The 21,226-nt window shown below is 32.9% G+C and overlaps 1 protein-coding gene across 2 annotated transcripts in view; it reads right to left on the bottom strand.

Annotated features, from left to right (window-relative positions):
• LOC145693169 (uncharacterized) overlaps positions 1-19,537 on the bottom strand; it is a 115,631-nt gene extending 96,094 nt beyond the window's left edge. Inside the window, exons 1-2 of one of the 2 annotated variants that reach the window (XM_081768930.1) lie at positions 19,370-19,537; positions 4,077-6,276 (exon numbers count right to left, since the gene is read on the bottom strand). In XM_081768930.1, the coding sequence (XP_081625056.1) occupies positions 4,372-6,276; positions 19,370-19,423 (1,959 nt within the window). In that variant the 5' untranslated portion in view covers positions 19,424-19,537 and the 3' untranslated portion in view covers positions 4,077-4,371. Of the gene's footprint in view, positions 1-4,076; positions 6,277-19,369 lie in introns of those variants that run through there. The other variant, XM_081768929.1, reaches the window with a different exon arrangement.
• Between the last annotated feature and the right edge of the window lie 1,689 nt (positions 19,538-21,226).

Genomic DNA, 21,226 nt, shown 5'->3' with positions numbered 1-21,226 from the left:
CCATGTTGAATGTAGCCTATATATAATTCCGTTGGTCCAATTTGTACCTTTTATTGGCCCACCTTTTAACTTTTTATGGAAATATGAGTATGGTGTATGCCTAGAGACATCATATTCGACTTCACTCTAAAGTTTTGACGAGGTTACACCTTCTAACGCTGATCTCTTTTTAAGACTAGTACTTCAAATTTTCGGCAAATTTCTGGTTTTCTATGGCTTGTATATTTAAAATTACTCGTTTGAAACTAATTTGGTAACTGCCCTTTTCCAAAATTTAACGGCCGTCTCAAATTATGAAAGGGTCATATTTTGACACTCTTCTAAATTCACAGGAACACATTTCTTTTATATTTCACTTAAAATAGAATAGGATAAATTTTTATCTTTATCATAGCATTAAAAAGATACGTTTGTCTTCATATATCAAAATTTGACAGTTGCATCACTTTGTAGCCATCCAAAATTTTACAGAAGTAATTTTTTATCATTTTCTTTCTTTAGGGAGTATTGTATATCTAAATTTGAGCTTTTTAAATTTAAAGTCCCACGTTTATGCACTGAAGTTAAGAGATGGTGGATGATAATGAAATGGATTATAAAGGTGGAATGATGAAATTGGTAGGAGACTGGAGAACCTCAAGCAGCTTGAGAACTATTCATGCTAGGATTTAAAAGGTTTGTACATCTATTCTTTACAATATTGTCTTGGGGCAAGTTGACCGAAAATTATGTTATTCGTGCTCTGTCTCTTATCGTTTCCATAGTAATTAGACTAAAGATGGAATATTTAAATAGTGATTGAAATTTTGAAGAATTATAGTTTACAATCTTTTCCACTTATTTAACACATTTTGGATTAAAACTTCTATATTTTGATATATTTAACCGTCTCTGAAATATATTGTTCTAAAGATGAAAATTTTGGTTTTTAGGTCTCCCATTTAATTAGAATTTTTTTAAAAAAAGATATTGATAATTTTGCTATTATTTTAACATCTTTTGGGATGAAACTCATGTTATTTTTCTCTTAATTTTCATCGTTTTGTATACATAATATTCTGGACAAATGTTGTGTGTATTGCTTTTATTAGATATTATTTGTGTAACTATTAAATTTGGAAGTATTCCCTTTTATTTATCATGAGTTCATCATGACTTTGGTAAACTCTTCCAGTGACCATGTTTTATTGACAAGGTTATAGCCTACTTTTCGTAAAAGAAACATAGAACCTAAAATCACGTCTCCACTTGCATGACCTTATAAACATCTGTTTACAATTGTACTTTTCCAGTTGAATGTAAAACATAGTTATATCTGTTAGAACTTTTTCTGCACCCAATGATTATTCAACGCAACGTATAGATTAATAATGGTCTTAAAGTGATATAGATATATTTTTATGAAACTTAAGGATTTTCCATGTAATCGGAAAGTTCTAAGATATGATGGAAGAAATAGAGAAAAATGTTATTTAATTTTCACGAGTCATTAAACTAAAAGCCTTTTACCCAAATTGTTTTTAGACTTCGAAGTTGGCTAGTAGGTAGATGATCTCAATTTCAACAAAGCAATCCAAAGGCTGATTTTCGGGTAACTTATAAAATGCTGTAAGATTTATGTTTAAACCTTGTAACGATTTAGCCAACACATATAAATCTTACAAAGGTCTTCACTTGAACTAATGTATATATATTTTTTGTTGATTAAAAATTAATTTGAATGAAAACACATTTTTCAAATTTTAAGAAATTGTCGTTTCCTGAAGAACAAATATTGAGTAATTACTATTTGACATAATTCATTAAAAATTAGCGATGATTGTTAAAAAAGCTAGTTTTGTTTTAAAAGATTTCGAAAATTTTTGAATTTTCCTGATAAAATTTTTGTAGTGTCAAGCAAAACGTTAATATTCATTTCAAGAATTTTTTGAATTCGTTTAATTTTTAAAATCCTCATTGATCTAAACATTAAATTTTGCATAATGTTTCTCTAAATATTCATTTATAAATAAATAATTCCACTACACTAATAATATTTAAAACTACATTCGGAAAAAAGTAAGCTTCTTTCTAATATTTCTTGAAATCCTTTGTTGAATTTGGATGAGTTTAGACTTGCAAGTCTTAGAATTTGTTGCTGCACATTTTTTTTAAATCAATTTAGTGCAAATTTTAAAATTCATTTGATGAAATAATTTTTGTTTAGTTATCAAGATCTTTTTTGGATTTACCTAGGTAGAATGTCACCAATAAGAAATAGTTAAAAATAATTTGATGTAATTTGATCTATAAATCGCTTGATGAAAAACAATGTTGAAATGTTTATAATTATTAGTGGAAAAATTCACAATTGAAAAGATATTTTAAAAATTCGTTTGAAGAAGTTTTTGATTTTTTAAATGGAAGCTTTAAGAAGAAATTTAACACAATTTAGAATTAAAAATATTAAACTTAATGATACTATTTTATAGCTATACTTTGTAACTAGAAACAATTCGATTATGTTTTAAAAGAGAGAACGATAAATATTTTAAGATAAAATTCAAAATTTGATGTAGCAAACATTTCAACATGAGTTTTAAAACAAATAATAAGACTACGATATCAGATGTGAATACAATATGAAAAGTGTGAGCATATGCAAGGTTTTCTCGCTCACTTTTACGTCTACGGATACTCACATGAATTACTTTGCCCGGAGATCGAAATGTCTCTCATTGTCAAATGGTACCACCCCACCAATACAGTCTTTCACATTACAGTACAGTACAAAAGGTGGTGTCGGCAATGAGCAGGAGTAATTGTGCGAGAGGAATCGGGAAATAGCCTGCTTTCAACGATTATTTTATGTTCGTGGGTTTACATATGGAACAACGTTGATTCTGCTTGCACTGGTGGTCGCCAACCTGGCAATTAAGAGTACTTAATTGATACTTTTGTAAAGGAGCTTCCAGGTGCATCACGGGACCACTGAGGCCACTCTTCCGTAGGAACTCCTTTAGTTCCTATTATGTAAACCACTAACATTCATGCCCGTCGGGGGCGGCAATTTAGCAGAACTACCACAAGGACTTTGCAGTGAACAGTCACTTAGTTACATAATAGAGTGCTCGTGTAGACCTCTATTGATGCATTCTATTATGCGAATTTCAATCAAATTGGACGATGCCTGTGGGGTAATTATATATTCTTAAATTTGTCTCCACCCATGAATAGTGTAATTATTAATTGAACATATACTGTATATGATGTAAATAAAAGAAAATAGGAACTAAACATTAGGTTTCCCAACGTCATTTATTTAAATTTAGCTTCAACAGTGCTGTAAATTACGTATTACAATGGAAGCAAGACAGATGGTATTAATACAATTCCTTAATATATGTATAGCTGATGAATTTTAATTGACACTGTACTCGTAAAAACAGAGTAATTATACATTTTCCACTTTTACTACAAAGTAAATTAATGGAAAAATATTCACAGATTTAATTGTAATTATTATACTATATGTAGTTATAATTATATTTAATTATACTGTTGTTACACATTACTTGTATTAACACTACCTACAGTAGTAATGCAAAGAAAAGAATATCTTTGCATTTTTCTGATAAATAAGACTATTTACTTATTAACTTCTTACAATTTAAATCTTAACAATTTGTCATTACAATTAAATTAGCTGAAACTTAGATAAGATAATATACACTTAGGTTTTGTAATTTTTTCACGGTGTTAAATACGCGAGTCATTTTTGCTGTTTTAGCTCAATCATTTCTATGGAAAATATTTTTTTGTGTTGTTTTAGTTCAATCATTTCTATTGAAAATATTTTCCTGTTGTTTTAGCTCAATCATTTCTATGGAAAATACTTTTCTGTGTTGTTTTAGTTCAATCATTTCTATTGAAAATATTTTTCTGTTGTTTTAGCTCAATCATTTCTATGGAAAATATTTTTCTGTTGCATTTCGAATGAGCTGAAATTTTAATGATTTGATTTTACTTATTTCTTCTTCAAATATATTTAAATGCATCTTACTTCGTGAAAATTAAATGTTGCACATAATTTTAATATTAAATAATCACATTTAATTTTAATAATATTAAACTTATATATAATGGCAAGCCATTTGAAAAAGCATGGGAATATTTAACTAGATTTGAGGAAATAAATAAAATCACATCAATAAAATTCCAATTGATTTCAAAGAAAAGAGAAAAAATTCCTCGTATATACCATTGCGCTGAAAAAGAAGATGGCGTACGTACACAATATTATTAAATCATTCGCAAATAGTTAAATATAATAATTTGATTTCCCACAAATTTCTGTAAAATATTAATATCAAACTCTTAATTAGTGGAACTTTATTTTCGTTTTATGTCTAGGCCTTCTTCAATTTCGCGTAGCATTTCAATCATTTTGCTCAAATATTCGTCAACTCTTAATGCTAATATCTCAACATTAGTGATTATAGACTCTCCTAACTCCATATTAAACTTTTGAGAATGTTTTGCATCGTATACTTCATCCATATTATTATTACTGTTATTATTTAAGATATCTACGTATTGGATCTTTATCACATTATTTTTGTCAACTTCGCTTGGGATAAAGTTATTATTAATTGCATTATTTGCTGATGAATTATCATTTGATGACTTATCTTGTCTAATACTTCTTTTACTTATTCCAAAATTACCGCGAAAGATGTTTCTTGCGGTTCGGATGCCATTCTCGACAGTACCAATTGTGTTTATGATGGGATGATTAGAATTCTCAACTGGCTTACTAAGTTGAAGAATAATGCCAGTAACGTCCTGAAGAATATTAGAAAGATCTTTAATCAAATCGTTAGCGGAATTCTCTAATTGGTTTCCAACATCATCGACTTGATCAAGAACATTTTGATTCGAACTTTTGATTTTATTAATATGATCTTGGATAGTGTTTGATAGGTTGTTGAAATCTCCTCCTAACTTACTAGGACGTGAAACTAAATCGGCACCTATGTTTAAAACTTCGCGAAGTATGTCAAATGTAAGAGCTCTCTGAAGTTTAATTTGCTGTTCAGTGGCATTTGTTGTTTGCAAGACGCTGTTTATTACATTATTTAGATTTTGTTGTAAATTGGTAATAATTTTTATTAAATCAGTTTGAAGTCTGCGGACAAAGTTAGCTACAGGACCTCTAAACAGATTACGCTGCAACATGGTACTGTTCTGAGAATCTGCATTATCTAGACCCAAATCATCAAACTGTAGTACATTATGAATCTCGGTTTCGTTTGTAATTAGACCTACATCTCGTTTCGTTCGGACACTTCGTTTTCCTATTGATACAGATGAAAAGCCTTTCATGATATTCCTAACTGCTTTAGCTCCCTTTTCATAAGCATTGGATACGTTTTGATAAGCTTCCCTTGTGCTTTTGAGTTCGTCTCTTACTAAATTCGCGATATCTGATATACCTTCCCGAATAACTGATGCCTCACTAGTTAGATTCTTGATAGTTTCCTCAATCTCAGTGGTCGCGTTCCTCACATGTTCACGAATTGATTGCACCGAATTTCCAAACTGTGAGAACTGATACTGTATATCCTGTATTAAATTCCGAATGTCTTGTCCTAGTTGACCAGGGTTTCTAAAGATGTTACTAAGAATTGTTGAAACGTCATGTAATATGTCAGATGTAAGGTTTCGATGAAGCCCCACTTCATTTTCAATAACACTAATGGTCTCCCTAACTTCGTCTACTACTTGCTCCATTTCATCTCTAAAGCTAACTAAAACTGATTCAACATCATCGCCTAACTTCTGTACTTTCTCTCCAAGATTGTCTCGCATTGCATCAATTGTTTCATTTACTTGGTGAATAAGCTCTCTTGAAGCTGAGGTTAATTCTATTACGCTCTCAATTAGATCTACAAGATTAGGAATAAGATTCGCTGGAGTAGGCGAGTCTCTTATGTGATTCCATAGGTACGTTAAAGCTTGTTCCAGTTGAGGATTCTCACTGATTTGATCTTCCACGTTCTGGATGAAATCTTCAGCATCTCTGAAAGCTTGCCCAACAGGAGAATTTATTACTGATTCTATTGCGCCATCCACCGCTCCGAGACCATTCTGTAGCGCGTTCAGCACACGGTTTAAAGAATCTTGAACTGCGCTTTGAGAATCAGAAGTTTGCCTTTTTGTTATTAAGAAAGTATGATGATCTTCATTGGTGTGATGGTGTTCAAATAATCGCACATTAGAGTTGACAGGTGTTCCCTGGGGGAAAAGTAACAAAAGATTAGCTGAAGCAATACAATCACAAGACACACATTTTTGACTCTTTACGTACAAAAGCAAAACACAAACAATATACAGTATAGCATGCAAATAACAATAACATATAACAAGTAACCACTAGAGATACATGAACTTGAGAGTCATTCATTCTAAGAAATTTTCATAATATTTTACAAAAAGAAGAACTGAAATTCTGTACGAGACAAAATTACAAGCGTTCTGAAACTACGAGAGTGCTGTGGAAGCGAGTGGTTGAAAGATTTTAGTTATAAATAACATATTTAAAACATTTCCCACTTTATTTTGTAGCAATTTCTCAGATTTAGGTTATGTTCTTTAAATTTTAAATGTATTTTCCATTTCCTATTTAGAAAACAGGATGACTTGGACTGACTCTTAAATTCTCCTGTATCTCAAGCTATGTATGTATTTAAGCCATAACAACAAGTAGTACAACCTGCAACAATACTAAAAGGAGTTTGGAATATGTTCGGAACAAAGCTAAGCGACATATTTATGTAGCACGTTGAAACACGATAAGTTTTTCACAACGACAGAAGGGTTCTTCCTGTTGCAGTATGAACCCTTCAACATACAAGCAACATTGAAACATTGTATTAAACAATGATGCTGTGTACTGTAGAAGACGTTTTCTATTATTACTTAAAGTTGGGAGGCTTCATACCTTAGCTTTGACTTATTTTGACACCAACTTTTACAAAATGTATGGTTTAACATAACTTTTAAAAGTATTTGAGGGTAAATTCACTCTCACATTCTTGACATATTTCAGTTCCAACCAATAGGAGTTCTTAAGTCTTGTGGGAAATGCATGCCACGTTTCATGACTTTTTATAATTATTAAGTTACCGTGAATCCTGTTGAAATTGTGGGCGAATTCGTACTTTTGTCCATGACTGATGTAAAATCTAAACAATAAGCTACCATTGGGATGTCTCGAAGAAAAAGTACACCTCATACGTAATGAAAATACGATCATTACTAGGGAAGATAGAGCTAACTTTCATCAAGATGGATTGATTCCATTCCTTCCTCTGATTAATTTCAACCCGAAAATTGAAATGGTTGCAAGTTCACCCCCTTCATTCTTCACTAATTTCAATACCAAGAAGTATGGAAAACTCATAAAACATATAGGCTACTCCCATATTACATCAAGATTAATAATCTTCAAGAAATTATCGTGGAAAGTCATTTCCGTATTATCATATGCATTAAAAAAAAAAAAAAAAACTTTCAAGTTACCTCTTAACCATTGATGCAATAGAAATTGCCGAGAAGCCTTACAGAAAATAAACGTTATATTGTGTCGAAATAGAATGGCATTACTAAATCTTCAAACTTGGGAACATGATTGACAAGTATTTTTTAGTAAATTGATTTAGATAATTTTAACTTGGAACCAGCTGGAAATGATTCGCGGTATATTCTTTGGTAATTGAAATAGAATTGAGAACAAGAAAGAAAAACTAATCACGAATGTGATGGTCGTGAATGGAAAATTATCACATTAGATATATGTGCAAACGTACAGCATAGCTTTGATTTTACCTTTCATATATCCCCTTATTCTTGATAAATTTCAAATCCAACCGATAGGCTTATTTCCTGAGTTAAGCATATATCATTTCCTGATAATTGGATATATTTTACAAAAGTTATCAAGCAACGCACTGATAAGACAGACAAATGGACAGAACAGACAGGCACGCAGATGGACAAGAGGACAGACATACAAATACCTTTAGGGTCAAATAGTAAGAGCTCACTTACACTTGCTTCAATTATCGTTTATTCAATTCCCAGAAAAACTGTTCCCAGACACTTCGTAGAATTCTCGAGACCAATCTTTAAAATCACAATTCTGAACATTTATGTGTACTTGAGTCTCTTTGTAGCTCCAGAGAGACCATGGAAATGTAGGATCCCTTGTAATGCTGAGAAGAATAAAATTCGAAATTTCGACAGGATTTATAGGGTACTAATCACCTCCCATCTCGATCACCTTCTGTCACGTATGTGAAAGGCATCGTACTCCCTCAGCGCGTCAATCTTTGTTGATGTACCGCAAAGACCACAAGACGGTACGGATGATGGTTACTCTTGTGTCGTAGTGCTTCCCGCGAAGAGTTCCTTCATTTTGGGGAAAAAGTCACCATAAATTCCCTGTGGAAACATTGTTGTGCACTGCGTCCATGTGCCACTTTTATCTTTGTACGTTGTTCGTCCTTCCGATACGTAGAGTCTATCCTTATGGTACTTCCATTTCCCTCCTCTATTTTACGACACTGCTGCTTTTGACTGAATAACACACAATCATCATAATTCGCCACACATCAATGCCACTTACAAAAATGAAATGAAATCTTTGAGTTTTACGTCCCACAGTTATGCCGATGAGGCTAAAGGAGACGGTGATGATGAGTAATGAATGAAATGGTGGAATGAAGAAAGTGGGAGGAAATGGGAGAACCCCGAGAAAACCCACGCACACGGTCAATGCCACTTACAAGCTACGAAAATCTTGTAGTGCTGAGACACAGACCTCTTACGTGAAAACAGTGCTTCCATTACTTATTCTCCAACCTATGTACATGCGTTGTATTTGATAAGTACATCTTGTGTATGTAGATGTATCGTACCCAGAGGCAGGTCCCCTAACAAGTTTAGGTGGAGACACTAGATTAACAGAGCAAAGGTAGGATGGAAATGGAGGTGTAGTGAATTGAGAGTATCGAAAATTAAGATTATGTATCTATTGTAGATCGAACATGTCCAAGAACTGAATAATAATAGTTCTGGTACCTAAACATTTAATTACACATATCAAGTGATCTTCCGATATAGCAGGTGATATCTCATGATCATAAGTTGTTATATATTGATTTGTTAGTCAATCTAAAGTATTATTACTTTGTCTTTTCTGTAGGTGATTCCAGAACATAGTTTGAAGTATTTTGTGGCTTTATTTTCTAGGGCAAGGACGCCGATTGCTCTGTAAATTTGAGGGGCCCATTCAGATACAGAAGGTATATATCAGGATTTTAAGACAAATTGCACTCAAATTATGCCAAATATTGTATATTCATAAATACAATAGGGGGCCCAGGTCCCCCGGCCCCGACAGGATCAACGCCCTTGTTCTGGGACTCAATAATTAAATAAGAATTAGTCCAGAGATTATGCGATTGATAATGTTGCTGTTGTGTGGCTTTCCTGTATAGGAAGAATACTGAGATATTTGTGTACAAGGTTTTATGTTGTGAATAAAGATTTAGTATTGTATTATCTCATTTGATCTATCTGTGCGTGCGGCAAAGTTGCGCCTCCTTGTTTACAAGTGATTGCAGTTACATTGCAGGCAGTGGCGGCTAATGTTAGTGTTGCAGTGTTGCGCAACGACCAACGTATTTCAAGAAAAAAAAATATTATTAGCAATAGTAGTAAAGAACAGAAAAAGTAGTTTCTAATACTCCCATATATACTTTAAATAACTTTTTTTTTTTTTTTTTTTTTACTTCTGTAACTGTCCGTTTTGTTAATCCGTTTTAAAAAGTGAAAAATAATCCGTCACAGAGTCTCTAATTTATATTGTGTTGCAGCGAGCATACAACGACCATATTCCTTCAGCGCGGGAATTGGAGCGAATGTTAAGTCTCCTTTTCCCTATCTCAGAAGTTAAAGGGACTGGACGTTGCAGTGCTTCTGCAACACAGCACGGTTTCCAGTGAACGAAAAGGTTTTTCGCGGTAAGATTTCTGAACTTTATTTCACTAGCAATTAACAAATGGAATTTGTTTTTATACATACATATTTTTAAATTACAGGACCATACTGAAGCAAATAAATATAATGACAATTAAAAAAAGTGATTGCAGAATTACAAAATAAGAAAAAAAATATGTAGTAGAGCAGAAATCAAATGAAAGTAGATCCGCATTTACAAGTTAATTCTTAGCTTATATAGATAATGAAGGTTTCTTCTACAGTAATTTGTGAACCAAATATTAATAAGTCAATATGCAGAATCCCCCCCCCCTCTCTGTGGATAGTATTTTAATATATACATATTTCTTTTATAAAATAAGTATATTTTATACTCTTGATAAAACTGTATGGTGAGGAACGCCACATTGAATTTGGGACTAGTTAGCAATGATCAGAGGCGTAGCTACGAGGGGGTCCACCGGGTCCGGACCTCCCAAAAATTTCGAAACTTCACTAACATTTGCAGACTTTCCTAACGAACTATACTTGTTTAACAGAGAAATTATTGATGTACGCTAAATATTTTATTTTACGCCTCATCATGTACTCTTTCTTTTCTTATAGAAATAATCGTTCTATCATTTTTTTTCTAAAAATATAGGTGACAGTAATTAAGAATTACTTATCTTTTTGGGTACAGTATAAGACAGGTTCGTTATTGCGTAGACGTATTGGACCTTCCTCAAATACTTTGGACCCCTCCCAGCTAACATGTTGTTCCTATATCTGGCGGGTTTCAAGATTGCTTTCCAGAACGTATGACATTTATAAACATTGTTTCGCCTCATGTGGAAGTATATTGTGTTCATCGTACATTGCGTAACAACCAAGAGACCAAGTCGGATGATTTGGAATGTAGTTTTTTTTTCTTTTACGCACGTGCGTGTGTGTGTGTTGATATATGAATAAGGTTGCCAACTCTGTAAAGTAGAAAAACTGGCACTTCCTCAAAATTCTCTATGATATAGATCTCAGCGTGAAGTATCTCTGTTCGGACCTATCCATGGAAAGGAAATGTACTATCGTGAACAAAAGTGCATTAACACACATATTCTGTATGTCCTTAGAACATTCGCTAATAAGCTTAATAGATACATTGTGCTATAAACGAGAAACTAAAATTGATCAATCGGCATTGATCAATTTATTGTATTTACCAGAAACTACCATTTCTTTAAAATTATCGAAACAGATGAACAAAAGTATAATAATCTTTACGTAACAATTTTGAATTTGGAAAATGAAATTCACTCTTTAAACATTTAGTCTCTACTTCAACTATAGGAAATTCTTTAAGAAGTTCTTTTCCACTCTTAATAAATGTATAAAATTCCTTGAAAGGAAATTTACATTTTCACAATTTATTTTAAATTTTATTAAATAAATTGTGAATAAAGCGTGTTCAATGTACCTTTTTTAAATAACATTAATCTTTGCTATGAACTCTCTTCAGTCTACACTGAAGAGGAATTCGGATCACTGTCAGGGACTGAGTTTGCTAGAATGAATTGTTCACTATAATCTAGAAAAAAGTATTTAGTGAATCTATAAAGCTTCTGAAATTAATATTAACTGTACCTATGGCGTCAGTAAAAGAAGAAAAGTTTTTTTTACATCAAAAAGAATTGATACTTTCAAGAAATTGAATGTCCCAAGAAAGGTTATCACCATTGGTTATGTTTTCCATCGAAAAAGACCTGACAGTAAGAATACAAAAGTTCAACCAGCATATATTAGGCAGATTTGTTCCAGAGAGAAGAATGAACTTACTAATTACATAAGGTGATTAATCGGATTAAATGTTTTGCATTTTTTATTTTATTTATTTATTTATTTATTTTGAAAACAGAATTTTATTTAATTTAACATGTCACATAGCATTTGCATCGAAAGTTATGTTGATTAGTCAATGAGTCCACTTTATATCTTCTGACTCCGATCGTTCGTACTGCAACACCCGCAACTACAATCCACCGGCGGCACTGATTGCAGGGTTGCAAGATATACTGGTTTTACTTACGATTTCTTTCATGTGCAGGTCTTCAAGAAAATCAAAAGCAGGGGCGTCGGAACCGGGAGGCAAGGGGGCAGCTGCCTCCCTGAAATTTTCATGGAGGGCAAGATACTCGTTTTGCCCCTCCACTTTCAGATTGTAAAAGCATCACACAAGAGTGATTATATGAACTAAATTTTGTTTTTTTATGATAGTGTGAAGAAAATGCTCTATTCCAGATTCATCTTTCTCTTTGAAACAAGGGACTGGACGCTTTTTCTGACCTCATGTTAGACAGAAATATTTACGAAAAAGAAATCGAAATATTTACGATTGAAAACTCTATGTCCATTGGTGTACATTCTCAAAACACTGCAAAATCTTTACTAATTGTTGTTTAAGAAATCGTAGGTATGAAATATGAAACGAGTCGTAGTAGTAGTTAAAAACAGCCTTTTTTTTTATAAGTAGTACAATTTTTGCTATTTTATTTGTTTTAAACTGTAATTTAAGTGGTGGAAAATTTCTGCACCATAGCAAAATCCAGCAAGAAACTCGCACTGGATTAATTAATCTTAAAGATGTAAACCAATATGTTTCTCGTAGATGAAAATTCTACCCTCACGAAACTGTTTACAGTTACATTATATTATTATTATTAGTAGAATAATAATAATAATAATAATAATAATAATAATAATAATAATAATAATAATAATAATAATAATAATAATAATAATAATAATAATGCCCAGAAGCGTATCACTGCAGTCTTGCAACTAAAAACTTACGCACATACATGTAAAGATGCTTTTAAAATGTCTGATTCTTACATCTTAATTTTATAATGCAATAAATGTAATGATAATTAATATTTCTTAGTGATTTGTTTCTTGCTTTTTTAATCTTTACGGGCGAAAGTAAGCTGTTATTGTTTGTTTTCAAAAGACATCAAGAGTTCGATAAATATTGAATTTCAATAACGCACATGTAGTTCATTGTTCACATAATGTTCTTCAGAATACTTGTCATGCTACCAAAATGTTCTACAACCTCTACTAAATTAATGGATAAACTTTTCGAAAAAGTTCTAGGAGATGTTTTCACTTAATCCTCTTCCTAATAATGAATAAAAACAATTAATTGGATACATTAAAATAGGAAACGAGCAAAGGCTCTTCTGCGAAAAAAGTACAGAGGTGGAGTCCCAACAGAGTTTTTGTACTGGCTTTCAGTTTAGTCGAACTTCAGCGACAGACAAATTTGTTATTATTGCGTTGTGGAAGGTCACCCTTTTCAGAAAAAAAAAAAATTGGTCAGTTCAGAGCCTTTATAGTTTATATTACTGTGCGAAAAAGGAATGAAAGAAAAAATGGAGGCGCGAGGAAGTGCCAGCGAGCCCAAATATTTCTAGTCCCTGAATACAATCGACAAACTTCAAGAAGGAACAAAGATTCGCAACGCAACTCTTTCTCCAGAAAAATAAATAAATAAATAAAATCTCTGATTTTCAATAAATGTAAATATTTACTATTTGGTATTTTCGATGTTTCTCGTCACCTCCTTGTTAAGACAGAAGAGGATATATTCTGTCCTCATTAAAAAGGTGCCAGTGCGCCGTACTTTTGTGTACTGCCAGAAAATCACGGATCTCACCTATGTTACATTACCGCGTCTATTTTCAAGACAGTAGTTCAAAATCAGTTTGCCCCCCAATTGAAAAATACTTCCGACGCCACTGATCAAAAGGATATATTGATCGAAATCAAATATAATGGAGTCAGTCGCGTACACATTTTAAGTCGCTGTGCGCTGGATACGTAAAACTATTTAACATGTAATGAAATAGTGAAACATGCAGATGGCTCCAAACTTAAGTTTCCTATATTATCTTATAGCTGATTGAGTATTTGGGTAAACTACCTTCTTATTTCTTACATTCAGGCCAACAGTTTCACGACAACAGAAGTAACAATCACCAGTATGGTTCTTCGGTGTCTACAAACCATAGAAATTGCAAACGGCATAGACATATGTTTTCCTTATTCCATTTTCTCAAAGATTCAATAAAAGAACAGCACACTTTATTTGGAGCCTATGGTTTCAGTTGATCACCAAGTTTCATATGAAAATAAGCGTAATGTGCTTTTTAAACAAACTCAGTAGAGCATTGTCGTTGTCTCTTAGGAACAAATTCACCTCAAATATACCAAAACACATCCAGACTATTTTTACAATCAGGACGTGCTAGAACATAGGAGCACAGGATAACAGGAGAAGCAAATCCAACTAAAATCCTGTTACCCAAGTTGATTTGTTCATACATGAACTGAAAAAAATCTATCTATGACCTACGAAAGACTTTATACCAGAGATTGTTTGAGACATTGTTATGCGCGTTATACGATTTAATTTGTAGATAAAAATGATTGTCAATTATATGAACTAAATTTGTAACTAATTTTTTTCCTGATACCTATATCAGCTGTATAATTGCTTACAGACGCACTGCTGCTATCTAGGGAACGCTTGATGAACTACAGAGCAAACAGATATTATTATACCCTGGCCGGTGAACGATGATTTCTGAGAGTTTCTCACAAGGCGAGCGAGCAGAAGACAGCAGGTCAACCAACCTTAGGCTCAGAACTTGTCGCGTCTCCATGGTAACTACCACACATTGCCAAACTTTCACTTACCCCCTTTCATCCTCAACGAGGAAGCAAACGATTCTCGCCTCGCGCGAGAAGCGCATGTCAACACCGCACTCCTCAGTCCTCCTCGCAAGCTGAGCTGTCAGAAATCATCGTTCGCCGGCCAGGATATAGGTTTGAGCGTAATTTGTGAATTGCTAGTAATTCTAGGGTGATAGGAAAAAACTAATGCCAGATTATGAATGGGCGACCTCAAAAACATGTAATCCACGTGAAGTTTTCAAAACAACAATACCCATGCGGACCAGTGTAATTAGCTAACTGAAATTTTGCAAGATGAAAATATCAACATGGGACATTGTTTGACATTGGTTTGACATATTCTACAACAATGTTGCCAACCCCACATCAAGTTGTATTTTTACAAATGGCACTACATATTTGAAATCAACATGTAAAATGAAAACTTACTGAAAACTCATAAAATTTAAAATTAATTATTCAGTGTTGTTACAAACGCATTACACTGTATTCAAGAGCGCTACCGTATCACGAATATCCAAACTTTGGAGGGTCCTAGAAGAGTAATAACGTAAGTGACATGGGCGAGGCAATGCACACCGAAAGTACCGTAGTCTGCTGTCGAATATTATGGTCTTAATATAGGGTATTTCGAATAAATAAGAAAAATGTTAGGAAGGGTTGATATCTTTGCTTCTGTAACAGTACTGGAATAGTTTGTTTGTAATAATAATTACAAGTTACCACAATTGCATAATATTAACCAGTGTTGCAAACTTTTACAATGCTCATCAAAGGTACGTCTGAGATATTAAAAATGTTGGAAACGGCATTTTTATCTTTATGCTTGTTGAAAACCATCTTTGTGAATGGATGTGATAGTTGACTAAGCAAGTTTTTGAAATTAAACGTTTTGAAAAAATCAATTTTTAAATCCCCTGTATTTATTAGAAATTCGTCATGTTATGAAATGAAATGAAATCTTTAAGTTTTACGTCCCACGCTTATGAAGGTTAGGCTAAAGGAGACGGTGATAATGAGATATGAGTGAAATGGTGGAATGAAGAAAGTGGGAGGAAACGGGAGAACCCCGAGAAAACCCACGAGCACGGTGTTTGTCCACCACAAAGTTCACTTGGCGGGGGCTGGGATCGAACCCGGGACCCCAAGCACCAGAGGTGAACGCTCTACCACTGAGCCACCGCGCCCCCCTCGTCATGTTATGATCATACTATTCAACACTCAGATACTTTTTATGTCTATTGCACTACCCGTCTGACTTCCGCTATTGCTGTTGCAAAGACCACCCAAATTTGGATATTTATGATTTTGTAACGTCCTTAGTTTGTAACATTGATAATAAGTGCAATATGTCTTTGTTTTGCATGTAGATTTGAAATATATAATAATCTATACGTAGCGCCATTTGTTGCTGATATTTGCATGCTGCACGAATTTTCAACGTTTTCATTCTATTAGTTTAGAAATTACAGATCATTTCAAGATGACTGACTCACCCTCTACATACTATATATTGTTGATTGTTTATAAATCAGAAAACGATCATAAATTACGTATTTTAGTTCACAATTTAACTACGGTTACTCTGTGAGTAACTAAAAAAAGGTGTAAAATGAAAACAATACCTTCTTATGAATATAGGTAATGCACACTAAGAAAAATTACATATCAAAATAAAACTCAAAATATTGATTTATATATGTTTAACAAAAAAAAAAAAAAAAATCAGCAATTATTCCCGTCCCACAAAGCCTCGGGACTAAAATGGTGGTGTTCAGGAGCGTCATTTCAGATTTTGCTTGGTGGGGGGGGGGGCAAAACCCCTTGATATAAGTAAAATTTCGCGTATTTCATTGATTTACTACTATTTTATTGATAAAATCTATAGAAATCTCAAACTCAGGGGGGAGGCAATTGCCCCTCCCTGCCTTCCCCCTAAATGACGCCCCTGGTGGTGTTGCCCACGAGACCAGAAGTATATTGTTAAATTCGTGACAAGACTAGAAACATTACATTTCTCGTCTCGTTATCGAGACGAGAGGAGAATTTGACGAATCTAGTGAGCAACAGAAATGTATCCAAGTCTTAAATTGCAAACATTGCTTTAGTGTTACACGATTCATAATATGAAAACTATAAATTACTAAAGTGATTCTACGAACATATTGAAGAACATTTATCAACATTTAAAGATGCTCAAGTCATTACACTATGCACTCCAATAATAATATCAGTCCCTTCATTAACCTCTCGTGACAAGGAAGGATCCTGATAATTTCTATATGAAATAAAGAAGAAAGTAAGGGCATAAATTTTAAACAAATTTTTACAAAACGACACCAGAAATGTTTCGAGAAAGGCCCAGAGAAGCTTGTTCGAGAATCGAGACGAGATTAGAAAGAATTTTTCGAGAATCGAGACTTCTAGAAATTTTATCATTTCTCATCTCGTGGCCAACAGTAGAAAAAGAATCTTCTAACATTCACCTAATAAAATATTTTATTATTAATAAACTAATTAGCTGCTTGTTCATATTATGGTTGTAGAATTTTGAGGTATTGTTGTTAGAAAAAAGTTCATACATGTTCCGTTTAAATGGGACGATGTCTCATAATTTAATTAAATGTTGCAGTAAATTTTACTATAATCTATCTATATGTCTAAATCTCTGAAAATGTAAAAGTTTGAATATGGGTTAATCATTAGTTTTTTCCTAATATACATGATGTACTTAGCACAATTCATTTGATACATTTCAGACTTGTGTGAACCGAAACTTGGTCATTCGTCTGCATATTATTTTATTGTATTTACTATCAGAGTGTGGGTTCTCTCTTCACCACCGGGAAGTTTCGAATTTGAATGCCAAGGCTGGTCATCCTTGTTTTATCCTGGATTTTCTTCACCCCAACAGACAAATGGCGTGATAGTACTACCGTTTCCAGTATAAAATGACTTTTCAGCTGTATCTGGAACTTTGTTAGGAAATAAATCTAAGAGTGAAAGCGATGCTCACATAGATAGTAGTATTTGTATGGCCTATGTAGCCTCCTAATTAACTTTTAAAAAAATAAAATAAAATAAAAAAAACGTAATGAAGATGCAAAATGACGTTTTTCATTTTGAAAATACCATTTTAGAAATAAATACCCATAGATTGTCGAGAAGAAAAACAAAAGAACCGGATATTTTTCAACATCAAACTGAAGAAATCCGAGAAAACTCACATACATACTGTTATTCAGCAACGAACACTTGGTGTTGATTTTTAAAAATTTGTATTTCGGTATATTATTTACTTGTTAATTTTTAGGCTATACAATCATAATCAGATTTTCGTGGTTCACATATTTCATTTCATTTTATGAGAGATTAAGTGTTACGATTGGATGGTCAACATGAATCGAAAAATTATTTGTTTTACTTTAAATCAGAGATCTTAATACCTACCTTCAACTACGAATCTGTCTTTTTATAGAACATTAAAATTAAAAAAATTAGAAACTGTTTTAAGTGAAATCAAAATATTTATTAGAAATCATTGACAGTCACGGGCGCCCATCAGGGGGGTCAAGGTGGGGCGCTCGCCTCTCTTTAGAGGAAATTGTGCTTCGGAAGATCGAAAACTCAATAGATATTTTAGAATAGTTACCGCAAAATTTAAGACTACATTTAAAATTTCGCTTATACTTTCCCCCCCCCCCTTTGGAAACCACAACATGGTCGCCCTTGTTGACAGTAGAATATCACTAGCTCGTAAGTTTCTGGTTCGTAATGTTAATGTGGTATTTTATTGAATCAAAAGATCCAATATACTTCAGTCAAAAATTTTCTTTTAGGTCTTATATCTGGAGAACTACATATAATGTAGCCAAATCTAAACCATCACTTAATTCAGTAGAATGTGCTTATTCCGAAAGAAAAAAAAAACACGAAAACTCGATTTAGAGGTCGTTCAAAAAACTTTTGTAGCTCCTGATTCGAAAACTAATTATTGGCCAAAAATCGGAATGTTTTGATGCATTTTTTTTAGATCATTCGTAAAATTCTTGGCCAAGATCGCAATCTTTTGATCCATTTTTTGGTTCATTCCTAAAATTCTTATGTACACTTATGTCCAAAATTATTGTCGCATGTCTATTAATATGTTGTAGGAATATAATTTGATAAGGAATTCGGCCGGATTTCTTATAATGTTAGTATGTGTATAATCGGCAAAGACTTGTATGTGGCAAATTTCATGTCAAAAGAGCAGTAAATAAGAACAATAAAACGAAAATAAAACTTTCTTCTCCATTTAGCAACATTTTGTTTTACTTGTTCTAATTTTCGTATTTATAATTCTTTTCCTATGAAATTTAGCACAAATATACATTTCCCGATTATATACATAGTATCAGTATTAAAAGTACCCTGCAAATCATTATCAAATTATATTCTTACAAGAAGATAGTTATAGATATGCGACAATCATTTTGGACATGAGTGTACATATAAAATAGGCTATGTAAACAAAATAGTAACTAAAATTTTCTAAATATGAATTTAGGTACTATTTATGAAATAATATTAGGTTATTCATATATTTGTTTACCTGCACAACACACAAAATAATTACGGAGAAAAGCCATGCTCTTTTGGTAGCCATCACAATTTGGAACGAAAGAGAGGTGTGTTTGTCTTCACTTTCGCTATCACACACACACACAGGGACACACTCAAAAATCACACTTATTTAACAAGTCGAATGCTTTTACGTGAAAGACAGTATTACGAAAAGAAGAAAAAAAGAATCTTCTTAAAGGAGAAATTAGACAAAAGCCCATATATAAAACTTTTGCAAGTGCAAACACAGTACTTTTCATATTCAGTTTTCATCTGTTTACATCATCTCGCGTGTAAATCTTAAGATAAACATAAAATACGATACCATTACAACTGGATTGTTAAAGCATGTGACCTTGGTATATTTTGACTTAAGTTATAGGAAGAAAAAAGGGGAAAAAAAAAGAAAAACCCGGATTTCTTGAACGAAAGAGAAAATATGTTGTCCTATCTAACAATAAAATAATTTCTGTAACAGTGTGTCAAGATCACTCTTAATTACGAATATATGTTTTGTGTACACTAGAATTCATGAAGTTGTTTTTAAAATCTTTTGTAAATATTCGCCTTTCTTTCGGTGTTTTTTGAAACTATAGAAAAAAACGTCATGGCTATGTTGAGGCTACGTATATATATGTTGAGGCTTTTCAAAGAAGGGCGTTTCCTTCCATTTCTATGAAATCTTTACCTTACCTTTTATGATTTGATAAAGTTATAAAGGCCAAATTTTATAACACATTCAAAATATTCCTTTATTGTTGAAAAAAAGAGGATTAAACCTAGTGACAAAAATAGGAAGGAATAAAACAAAAGAAAAACAAATTTTTATTATTACAAGTTAGCATACATAGGCCTATCCGTTTTCTACGCGAAACTCACATACCAAAAAGTGTTATCTAATACTTTCTTGCTGTTTGGAAACCGATCATTTAAACCAATATGTTACCACCATCATCTTCATCATAGGTATTTTGCTATTATTAGCAGTTTACTTGCCACAACTGAGAAGCTTCCATGCTCCACAGTTTTCCACTAACCTCTTCGTCTTAGCGTACGATATTTCTGTTTTGATATTATCCATCAATGTAGCCTCCTTCGTCCTCTCCCTCTCTTTCCTGCCACCATACCTTCTAGCACGTCCTTCATGACACAGTTCCTTCTTAGCCAATGTCCCAACCAGTTTCTCTTCCTACTCTCAATAATATCTAAAACTATTCTTTTCTCCCGCACTGTTTCCAACAGCCTGTCATTCGTTTTTCGCTGGACCTAACTAATTCTCCACATCCACAATTCAAAAGCTTCTAATAGTTCTTCATCATTTTTGCATAATATCCATATTTCTGCCCCATAATTGTACAATACTCCACACGAAGAAATTATGAGTCTTTTTTCTCAATTCTTTATTCAAGGTCCCACAAAACAGGCTTTTCTTCCTCCTAAAGGCTCCCTTTGGATCCCTTTGCGGTAGTGCGGAAAAGTTGTGCCTGCATGTAAGTATTACCCCTGCAAAATTTTAGAAACTTAGGATAATATCTTCTGTTCTGGCAAGGCCTATGAAGTTTCGAAAATTTGGTAAAAAAAAAAAAAAAAAAAAAAAAAAAAAAAAAAAAAAGAAAGAAAGAAAGAAAAATCTAAAATTTTGTAAATTTTCAATAGAATCGTAGGCCCTTTCGCGGTAGTGCGGAAAAGTTATATCTACGTATAGGTATTACCTGTGCGAAATTTCAAAACACTAAAATCATAACTTATGTTCTGGCAGCGGGTGCAAAATTTTGAATATTCATTGAAAAATTCAAAACATTTATCTTTTTTTATTTTTTAATACTATACACTTATCACAGTATCT

Source organism: Thermobia domestica, chromosome 8, assembly GCF_964235325.1.
Source record: "Thermobia domestica chromosome 8, izTheDome1.hap1.1, whole genome shotgun sequence".
Taxonomy (NCBI): Eukaryota; Metazoa; Arthropoda; class Insecta; order Zygentoma; family Lepismatidae; genus Thermobia; species Thermobia domestica.
Note: the sequence above shows the minus strand (reverse complement) of the source record. Positions and strands in the feature narration are given on the sequence as shown.